The 11,197-nt window shown below is 45.6% G+C and overlaps 1 protein-coding gene across 6 annotated transcripts in view; it reads left to right on the top strand.

Annotated features, from left to right (window-relative positions):
- tiam1a (TIAM Rac1 associated GEF 1a) overlaps positions 1-10,801 on the top strand; it is a 51,910-nt gene extending 41,109 nt beyond the window's left edge. For all 6 annotated transcript variants that reach the window (XM_035535651.2, XM_081702291.1, XM_035535653.2 and 3 more), the window contains 8 exons: positions 660-839; positions 2,952-3,070; positions 4,602-4,710; positions 5,179-5,237; positions 7,012-7,108; positions 7,775-7,862; positions 8,102-8,274; positions 8,703-10,801. In XM_035535651.2, the coding sequence (XP_035391544.2) occupies positions 660-839; positions 2,952-3,070; positions 4,602-4,710; positions 5,179-5,237; positions 7,012-7,108; positions 7,775-7,862; positions 8,102-8,274; positions 8,703-9,277 (1,400 nt within the window). In that variant the 3' untranslated portion in view covers positions 9,278-10,801. The remainder of the gene's footprint in view (positions 1-659; positions 840-2,951; positions 3,071-4,601; positions 4,711-5,178; positions 5,238-7,011; positions 7,109-7,774; positions 7,863-8,101; positions 8,275-8,702) is intronic.
- Positions 10,802-11,197: the final 396 nt, after the last annotated feature.

Raw genomic sequence — 11,197 nt, 5'->3', positions numbered from 1 at the left:
TCATACTGCCTAAAATCTCAGAGCTCCTGTTCCAGGGAGAGTTCCCGAGCATCTCGGCCTCTCCCTGTGCCCACGCCCTTTCACAGGGCTCTCCGCTCCTGGCGTGGCTCTTTCAGGGTCAGCGTGTGAGGGTCAGGGAAGGCGTACGCTGGTGAGAGGGGTACAGGAAGGTGTCCATTGTTCAGCCAGGCATGTGTCACTCTCCTGGGCTCAGGAGTGGAGGTTTAGCTGAGAATGGAAGGGTAACCATTTAATGCGCAGCTCCGAGCACCCGTGCGTGTACTGTTGAAGCATCGGGTGAGACTTCAAGGGACTGACAGATTTTTATTTCTTGAAAATAAAATCTTAAAATATGCTTGTTAAAGATATTTTAGTGTCTCTAATGTAGTGTAATTGTATCTTTTAACGTACTGTTTCGTGCATATAGCTCACTGATACCATCAGTATGATGGAAACATTTCAAGGATTCAAATACACTTTAAGGTTCCATTCCTGAAATACATTTGGCAGAGTGGTAGGCAGCGTTGGGTCCTTTTGCACACCACGTTTCCAACAGTTCCAGTTTTTTCTCTTATCACCCCCTCTCTTCTCCTCCTCTCTCCCTCTCTTCTCCTCTCTTATTCCACCTCTCTCCCTCTTTCTTCCTCTCTCCCTCTCAGCAAAGAGTGACAGCGAGTTCAAGGCGTTCCTGGCTGAGAGGAACCCACGGCAGCAGCACTCCTCCACGCTGGAGTCGTATCTGATCAAGCCCATCCAGCGAGTGCTGAAGTACCCGCTCCTGCTGAAAGAGCTCTACTGCCTGACGGACCCAGACAGTGAGGAGCACTACCATCTCAATGGTGAGACAACGTTCAGGGTCACACGGGGGCTTCTGGTTGTTCAGCACACACATGTATGGGCCTCAAAGATCTGAATCATGTTCTCGTATTAGTGTCCTCTGGATTAGCATGAACAGTTTGGCTCAGATTAACATAGGGAAAATGGAGGTTTCCTGCAGGTCAGGTTGAGTTTGGCGTAATGCAGAAAGGCATTAGTGGGACAAACTTTCTGACTACCATTGATGTGGATGGAGAAATATTTAAAAGTAGTGGTAACACGTGCCTTACTCCCTTGTGCAACTACCTTGTTAGTCATTGTGTGTCAAGTGAACTTTATAGGTTGCATCACCCATTTGCATCACATTCCCAGCGGAAACCAAAAGGAATCCTGTCACAGCAGTATTCAGTCCTCTCCATTCTCCAGACCACAACTGGATGATAAACTCACTAAGGTCTTTCCTTTCCTTTCAAACATTCTCCTGCAATATTCCTATAATATCATCCTTGACCACTCTCAAACACCTGCTCTCTCTGGGAGACTGGCATTAAAACAGTTAAAAGTGTTGCGTACATTTGTCTCATAAAACAACCAAACCACTCAAAGCTATTACCAGCTCAGTGTTGTTGATCACAGTTTCATTTCACCATCTCAGGATCTGTATTGGTGGTGGTTTTTGATTGTTCTCCCCCATAAGTAGTGAAGGGTAAATGGATTCCCTCCATTAAAGAGCCATAGTCTAGTGGTCTATAAAATCCAGCTGGGAGAGAAGGAGAAGAGATCCTAGCCATTTATAAAATATAAGTATAATCAATGGGAAATCCATTTATCCAATTTGTTCATAAAAGCCTTTAGATCTCATGAGGAGGTTTTTAAAAAGGTCTAAACCATTTCATGACCTCTTCTTCAGTGAAGAGTGTTTCTGGAACCTTTCACATCCTGCAGAATGCAGGAGATCTCTTGATAACTTTATTGTGGCAACCTCTGCACAGTATAGCTCTTTTTGCACGTGTCTGAAAGTTCCACTAATGTTCTGAGAAATAGCAGACAAAGTTGAAGTAATTGCATGAATATCTTGTATAGTTTCCTCTTCCTCCTTTAGTCCTTCTTGTATACAGGCCATTCCACTTAACCTTTGATGGGTACATTTCGGCATATTTTAGGCAATTTACACAGTAATTGTTTGTTTTTATCAATGTTGGGCCACCAAAACATATTTTTGTCTCTTGTCACACCAATGTGTCCCCCTTGATTATGGATATGTTATAAAACATTCTGCAATCCCACTGGGATCCACAGTGTAGCATCATCGTTTTTACAGTTACATGGTCTCATATACAATGAGTTGCGTATTATGTTCTGAAAGGTGGCCTTCCAAAAGAACTTCACTATTTAGTTTCCTCTAACTGCCTCACATTGCAGTGGATCAGTGTTGGGCACCTATAAGGTCTACTGGCTCTCTGTTCTGTATTGCTGCAATTGATTCTGATTTTAAATAATTAGAAAATAGTTTACATTTAGCCACAGCTGTCTTAGCTAGCTCATCAATCACTTGATCAACCTCAGTCAATTTTTTTTCTAATGTGCCTTCACCCTTAACAAAGCAATGCTATGCTTACTAGTCTTAGTAGCTGACCATAGAGCTTGTCTAAGATGACATTGAGCTAGGGGTTGACCATCAGCAGTAGTAAAGCCTCACATTTGCCAAATAGGTAAATACTCTGTCAATGAATTGACCACAAATGCAGACTCTGAACAGATATTGAAATTGGAATCAAGGAAAAATGTCAAAGTCTGTAGGACAGCTGATATCTCAGTTTTCTGTGCGGCAAACTTGGCTGGGCATTTGTCAAGTCACTTTTGGGTTTATACTGTAACTTCGTACATCTCTGTATTTCACTGTATAGTCCTTTTATGAACTTGGGGACTTATGTACATTGTAACATTTATACATTGTAACATGATTATAGTGAAGTAACACAGGCATGGACGTCTTATCTTGTATCTTTATGTTGCCTCTTACTGTTTGTCACTGTTTGTTAGTGCAGTCTCCTGGATTCTGAATCTGTGTGATGGTGAATTCTCATGATCCAGACCAGCTATTATTATTGTGTTTGTCTTCCATCCCTGTGCAGTTGCCATGAAGGCCATGAATAAAGTGGCCAGTCACATTAACGAGATGCAGAAGATCCACGAGGAGTACGGTGCAGTGTTTGACCAGCTCATCAGTGAACAGAGCTCAGACAAGAAAGAGGCAAGATGGCTCTCCTCACCAGTTTAGTAAGCTTAGATGTAAAATTAGAAGCTAGCGGAACTTTCATTTTGTTTTCTGTATCAACCCTCCACCCCAAACCATTAGATACAGTTATGTGCAAAATAATAGCAGTCTAACATCACTAATTACTGATTTTGGCAGAAAAGATAATACAACATGGGAAGAAAATTCATGACTAGGTGTAGCCGAGTAATGGGCAACCAACAGAATGAACAGTCATGACATGCCCGCTGCTAATTGGGTGTAATTGACTCATTTAATGAAAGGGGAGTGTTTAAATTAATATCAGTGTGGAGTTCAATTCATTCTATGAAGAAACAGTCAACATTCCAGACATTGTACCGAAGGAGAAAGAACTTTGATCAAGAAGTTGATTGGAGAGGGAAAAACCTATAAAGAAGTGCAGAAAATAATTGGATGCTCAGCTAAAATGATCTCAAATGCTTTAAAATGGCAAACAAAACCCGAAACACATGGTAGGAAAAAAAAAATACCATCCACGTAGCTCATAGAATAACAAGAATGGCAAAGAAGCATCCAATGATCAACTCCAGGGACATCAAAGATGATCTTCAGTTACCTGTGAGTACTGCAACAATCAGAAGATGCCCACGTGAAGCCAAACTATTTGTAAGAAACCCTCGTAAAGTACCATTGCTGAAAAAAAGACGTGTTGAAAAGGTTACAGTTTGCCAAAGAAGACATTGACTGGCCTAAAGAGAAGTGCCGCAACATTCTATGGACAGATGAAAGCAAGATTGTTCTTATTGGGTCTAAAGGCCACAGACAGTTTGTGAGACGACTGAGTACAACTTGAGGGTTAAGGCCCTTGCTCAGGGGCCCAACAGTGGCAGGGCTTGAACCAGCATCCTTCCAATTACAAGTCCAAGTACCTTAACCACTGAGCTACCACTAGATTGATATTGTGCAGTGGCCAGCCCAATCTCCAGACCTCAATCTGATTGAGAATTTGTGGAGTGACATCAAAAATGTTGTTTTTGATGCAAAACCCAAGAATGCAGAAGAACTGTGGAATGTAGTCCAATCATCTTGGGCTGGAATATCTGTTCGCAGGTGTCAGATGTTTGGTTGACTCCATGCCACACAGATGTAAAGCAGTTATCAGAAAGGTTATACAACTAAAATATTAGTTCAGTGATCAACAGAAAAGCTAAATCTGTAAACAACTTTCAGTTTATACTGTAAATATTCGAGTTTGTAAATGAAAATTAAGACACTGCTATTTTTTTAAACATTATTCTTTTTTCTTCATTTTCAGTTTAAAAATTTATATTTCATTCGGAATTGAATGTGTAGTGCTTCCAGTGCCTTTGTGTATTTGGAAATAAATGCTAGTATGAGGATTGAGCTTTTTCTCAGTTGTTTTAAACACACTGCTATTATTTTGCACATGAATCTTGCTGTTACGGTTGTGCCCTCACACGTGCAGGGGTTCGAGCTGAAGCCGGTAGGTAAATGAACTGCTGCCCCTGTCTCCCTTCTGCTCCAGGTGGCTGATCTGTCCATGGGTGACCTGTTACTGCACACCACTGTGGCCTGGATCAACCCCTCCTCATCCCTGGTGAAGGGGAAAAAAGACCCCGAGCTCGCTGCCTTTGGTGAGAGAAAGAGAGAGAGAGAGTGAGAGTGAGTGAGAGTGAGTGAGTGTGTGCATGCGCACGTTTGTGTGTGTGTTCCAGAATTACATCCTCTCCTGTACTCTGCACGCCCCTGGCTCTGTACATAAAGCCAGTATGTTCACGCCCCGCAGCCTCACACTGCCTAGTGCCATTGTGGCTATTTATACTGCAGTCATTAGCCTTCCCAGGCTTTCAGCAGATGAGGAAACATTGAAAAGTAGCCAGAAGATGTGGAAGGATAATTTGACCATGCATGTGGGTTACTGATTTTCTTCTGTAAATGTTAAACTAAAAGGACGCAAAAGCACACACACAGCCCCAGGCTGTAAATGGTCAATTATCTGTACTGAAGAAGTCTTTTTTTTTTTTATTTTTTTTTTTTAAAACAGACATGACTTTTCTCTTCCTTGAGTCTTATGCCTTTCTTTCTGCATCTCTTCCCTCCAGTGTTCAGGACAGCCGTTGTCTTCGTGTACAAAGATTGCTCCAAGCTGAAGAAGAAACTCGTGAGTGCTTTTCCTCCCGTTTCTCCTCCACTGAGCAGCAAGAGGACGAGTGTTGAGCGAGAGGCTTTTAGCGGGCTTTTTTTTGAGAGCCAGCCCTCTCTGCACTCTGCTGTTTACATGGAGCAGAGTTTACCCCTCCAGTTAGGAGCAGTCAGAACTGACCTGGTCGCCTCAGGACAGCGCCGTGCTCCCTAGCAGACAGCAGGAGGCGTTCACTGCGGTCTGTGGGTAAACTGTGGTCGTTCTAATGTCTCATTGAGACCGAGACCATTCCAGCTCAAAGCAGTGATTCCTGATTGGGTTTTACAGCTGATGTCTTCTTGTGATGTGCTACATTGCATACTGTTTGCCATCTCAGTGTTTCATTAATGATTACAGTCCTTTGCCTCTCGCTCACCCTCTCTCCCACCCTCTCTCTCTCTCTTCCCTCTCTCCCACCCTCTCTCTCTCTCTTCCCTCTCTCTCTCTTCCCTCTCTCTCTTCCCTCTCTCTCTCTTCCCTCTCTCTCTCTCTCTTCCCTCTCTCTCTTCCCTCTCTCTCTCTCTCTTCCCTCTCTCTCTCTCTTCCCTCTCTCCCACCCTCTCTCTCGCTTACTCTCTCTTCCCTCTCTCTCTCTCTTCTCTCTCGCTCACCCTCTCTCCCACCCTCTCTCTCTCTCTCTTCCCTCTCTCCCACCCTCTCTCTCTCTCTTCCCTCTCTCCCACCCTCTCTCTCTCTTCCCTCTCTCCCACCCTCTCTCTCTCTCTCTTCCCTCTCTCTCTCTCTTCCCTCTCTCTCTCTCTTCCCTCTCTCCCACCCTCTCTCGCTCTCTCTCTCTCTTCCCTCTCTCTCTCTCTTCCCTCTCTCTCGCTCACTCTCTCTCTTCCCTCTCTCTCTCTCTTCTCTCTCGCTCACCCTCTCTCCCACCCTCTCTCTCTCTCTTCCCTCTCTCTCTCTTCCCTCTCTCCCACCCTCTCTCTCCCCTCTCTCCCACCCTCTCTCTCTCTCTCTTCCCTCTCTCCCACCCTCTCTCTCTCTCTTCCCTCTCTCCCACCCTCTCTCCCACCCTCTCTCTCCCCTCTCTCCCACCCTCTCTCTCTCTTCCCTCTCTCCCACCCTCTCTCTCTCTCTTCCCTCTCTCCCACCCTCTCTCTCTCTCTCTTCCCTCTCTCCCACCCTCTCTCTCTCTTCCCTCTCTCCCACCCTCTCTCTCTCTTCCCTCTCTCCCACCCTCTCTCTCTCTCTTCCCTCTCTCTCTTCCCTCTCTCTCTCTTCCCTCTCTCCCACCCTCTCTCTCGCCCCTCTCTCTCTTCTCTCTCGCTCACCCTCTCTCCCACCCTCTCTCTCTCTCTCTCTTCCCTCTCTCCCACCCTCTCTCTCTCTTCCCTCTCTCTCTCTTCCCTCTCTCCCACCCTCTCTCTCTCTTCCCTCTCTCCCACCCTCTCTCTCTCTTCCCTCTCTCTCTTCCCTCTCTCCCACCCTCTCTCTCTCTCTTCCCTCTCTCTCTCTTCCCTCTCTCCCACCCTCTCTCTCTCTCTCTTCCCTCTCTCCCACCCTCTCTCTCTCTCTTCCCTCTCTCTCTCTTCCCTCTCTCCCACCCTCTCTCTCTCTCTCTCTCTCTCTCTCTTCCCTCTCTCCCACCCTCTCTCTCTCTCTCTCTTCCCTCTCTCTCTTCCCTCTCTCCCACCCTCTCTCTCTCTCTCTTTCCCTCTCTCTTCCCTCTCTCTCTCTCTCTTCCCTCTCTCCCACCCTCTCTCTCTCTCTCTTCCCTCTCTCCCACCCTTTTGCTCTGCAGGGGGCTTCTCACAGAGTCTCTGTTACTGAAGAGAGAGACCCATTTCGGTTTCGGCACATGATCTCTGCAGATGCTCTCCAAGTGCGGACTCCCACCAGTGAGTCTCCCCATCAGTCTCTCTGATCCTGACAGTTACCTCAAGTCCTGTCCAGAGATAGCAAAGTTTAGACCATTTGTCAGAAACTAATTTGACCCTTCAATGTTAAAGAAAGACTCTGAATGTGAAACAAATTCTAATGTTTACAATTTGGGCTTGACATGCAGCATGCATGCAAGTCTGCCATTCAATAGGCCAGCATGGGTTTTTGTGGAGATCCTCAAATCCTGTGCACAGTGGGTGCCATACACATAAGCCACTGTGTTGCATTATTAAATCACATTTTTATTCAGTCCTTCACCCCTGATGGTGGAGACCACCAGGACCTTGGGACACTTTGCAGGGTCTGGATGTCGCAACTCATGGCTGAGTTATGTGCACGTTTTACCTGTGACCTGCGGCCATGGCAGTTTTTACCCTACATCGGGGTTGATGTTCTGCCTCTTAACCCTGCAATCCAGTGACCTTAAATTCAGTGACCTTTCCCCTGACCTTAAAGAGAGCCTTTGATGTTCTTCAAACACACTCAGTCTCTTTGGAGACCCTGCAACTTGTGTCCTTATCTGATTCCAGCTCTACTTAAGAAGAGACCTCCTGTGACCTGTCTAGTAAATGTTTTACGGGCCCTAATTGGTAAACGTCTTGTGCGTACTTGTGTTTCTCCAGACTCAGAAGGAACAGCAGTATGCGAGATTGTGCACGTGCGTTCAGAGTCTGAAGGAAGACCTGAAAGAAAATTCCATCTCTGCTGCAGGTGGGTCCTCCATTGAACAGGCATGTCTGCTGCTTACTGAGGGTTTGGCAAAGTTAAAAGCTACATTTACAAAAGTCAACTTTAATGCATGTAGTATGCGTTTGTTTATGCATATGTGTGTTTAGTTATATAGAATTATAGTAATAGTCATTAGCATGTCTTCTGTCACAGTAATACTGGCGGCCGGTTTCCCGTGCAGAAAATATGCAAACGCTCAAGACTTTTGTGTCCTGCCACAGCTCCCCTGACAGTAAGAAGGACTTCCTGAAGAGCGTGCACTCTGTCCTCCGAGACAAGCAGCGTCGGCTGCTGATGAAGACGGAGAGTGTGCCGCCCAGCCGGCAGTACATCCCCTTTGGAGGAAAGCGACTGAGGGCGCTGAAGGGAGCACAGCCCACTATGAACAGAGCAGGTAGCAAGAGCACGCTGCTGTCCGGCTCGCTGCCAGTCGCATTGTTTCCGCTTTGCTTCAGAACGAAATCCTGTGTCTTTGAAGAGGAAACTTTAGAGCATAGAGGAGATATCATGTGTCGGTGGACCTGCAAGATTTTCTTCCAAGTCATTTTGGACCATTTGTATTCATCTGCTAATCATGGAATGCTACCACAACATATAGTTGATGGTTTAAAGCAGTGTAAAAAAAAAAGAAGAAGCAGAAACTGACAAAAATGTGTGTTTTTACAATAGTTATGTTTGTGTCTTATGTAAATATCTTCCTTTGGTGGAACATGTCTGTTTCGACTCAGCAGCTGCATAACAAGCCATGAGAAATGTCAGAGTTGGAACTGAGAACCATGTGCATCAATCTCAATGTCACATTTCTCTCTCTTTCTCTCTCAGCTTCAGCTCCCTCTCGAAACCCTGGCCAACGGAGGCTGGTGCGGAACCGCTTCACTATCGACACGGACGTGGTCTTTGACAGCGTCTCGGGCCAGGATTCCTTCGACAACAGGTCCAGCCAGGAATCCCCCCTAGGGCAGCAAACCTCACCTCCAGCTGAGCCGCGGCAGGCCGGCGGTGACACGGACCGCTGGGTGGAAGAGCAGTTTGACCTCCACCTCTTCGACAGGCAGGTGGAGGTCAAGGAGACGGACATCCTCAGTGACGACGACGAGTACTGCGAGTCGGTCAAGGGGTCGTCGGCCGAGCCCAGCCTGGAAGAGTCCTTTGAGGCGCTCATCGCCGAAGGCGAGGAAGACGTGGACGCACAGGAGGGAGAGGCGGGGGGCTGCAAGGAGGAGGACGCGAGCCGGAAGAGGGCTGCCGAATCCGGACCGTCCTGCAAGCTGGACGGTAAGCCGCACGGCCCTCTGGGGCTGGCTCCCCTGCACAAGCAATGCGCAGTGGAGGGTGCCGCCACCGAGAGTGAGATCATCTGGGTTCGCCGCGACGACTTCAACAGGCTGCAGCAGTGACCTCTTCTGAGGGGAGGAGGAGAGAGAAACCGTGGGAGAGGGAACACATCTGACAGCTTGGCTCGATGCCAGACACACAGTCCAGTTTTCTAGCCATTAGCTTGTTTCCCTTTGCATGGAATATCTATTGGCCATGTACGAGTGGGCCCAGACCACGGCCAAGAAGCCCATAAGCTCTAGATAACACTGATGGAGAGAGACTGGAAGTATGAATGGCAGATACGCGTCACCTTGATCAAGCCCTAGCGCTCTCGTCAGGTTTCATCAGACATACTGTGCATATGCTACTTCTAGACAATCCTATAGGTCAAGTAAGATCTTAACTTCTTAATCGGTGTGTGGAGTCTGGATGATCCCAAGCTGCTGAAAACATCTCACTGGACTCATACATGGCACCTCACCGCACACCTGACGTCCAGCCTGGATTCCATAGTGACGTACTGTGTAGTGGTGTTGTCTGTAGATCCCTCACACACTAACATGCTGAATAGTGTGTACACGTAACCTATAGGCAGCTACACTTTCTGTCATCAAACCTGTTGCCAAAGCAACTTTTTTTTGTTGTTGTTGTTAAAATACAATGAGTGTGAGTAGGCTTTTTTTTTGGCTGTTTTGTTGTGATTTGTTTGTTTTTGAATATTAACTTCTGTTCACCTGTACTGTAGTTGACTCAAGGGCTCTGTGTTCTGTTGTGACACAAAGGGGTGTTATCTCGTGTGTTAGCGGTGTGCGGGTGACCTCGTTGAGGGCACGTGAGCAGGGCTTTTGGATTACGCTCCCTCAAAAGTCACATCCCCCACGTCTACGTTTTTTGTGTCCCAGGCGCATTTTAGTTCCTCTTTTTTTCCTATTCCATATCGGTTTTGCAGTTTACCTGAGATTCCAGTATTACCCAGCCCTATTCGCTGAAGGGGTGTATTGAATTATAAATACTGATCCTGCTGTACTTGAATTTGTCGAGGATGTTCTGAGACGTTGTGACACCGAACCTTCAACCATGCACACTGCAATAATGTGAGTAGTTTTGGTTCAAGGCACGCAACTCCTTCACATGTTCCCTCTTAGTGGTGAACTACTGACCAAAATAGTTGACCTGAACACGCCGCATGGTATGACATCACCGACTGGTGTACAGTCATATCTTAACAAACTGCGCTTGGCCATTCATAAAGTAGCAGTCGGTGTTTTTGAGGCTGTTTTATCACCAGTATGTGAAATATGAGTATTTGATTAATTTTGGACCTTTTGTGATATTTTATACAATAGTTTGTGTAGATCATGGTGGACACTGTGTATTACTGTAAGAAAAAGAAAGTCTATTTTTAATGTTAACATGGAGAACAAACCCGCATATGAAATGCAATCACTTAGGCTACTGTACTGTAGTTCTGAAACCTTTTTGTCTTAGAGAGGTGCTGTAAAATAATGTAAATATTCCTCAACTTGTTCCCTTTGCATTTTTGAAATCATATGTTCATAATTTGTGTATTACTGTTCTCCTAAAATAAAGATTCCTTATTTATATTGGCACTTTATTCTGAATTATTTTAATAATATATTCTTTACTCTATTGCAAATGTGTTTAATGCAATAATTACAGAGACCTGTTTTAATACTGACCAATTCCAAGTATTGGTGGTGAGACTACGAAACTAGAGAAAGAGCTTTGGAGATAATTAAATGTGCTCTTGTCATACCAGAACATGGTCAGACGGGGGCAGAATAATATTGCAATTGGCTTCCTCATCTTGTTCATGATCAACGGTAACGTACGATACCGTCTAACAGAGTAATAATTGTAATTGTTTATATCATGCTTTATTAAGAAATTGTTATTGTTGCCATTTTTTATCTTACGTTTATAGTGATGACACGTGTACCAAGCAGAGAGATACTCATGATCCGACCTTGTACCTGCTA

The sequence above is a fragment of the Electrophorus electricus genome, chromosome 19 (genome assembly GCF_041902795.1).
Source record: "Electrophorus electricus isolate QZ-2024a chromosome 19, ASM4190279v1, whole genome shotgun sequence".
Taxonomy (NCBI): domain Eukaryota; kingdom Metazoa; phylum Chordata; class Actinopteri; order Gymnotiformes; family Gymnotidae; genus Electrophorus; species Electrophorus electricus.
This window is presented reverse-complemented; position numbering and strand designations above follow the sequence as displayed.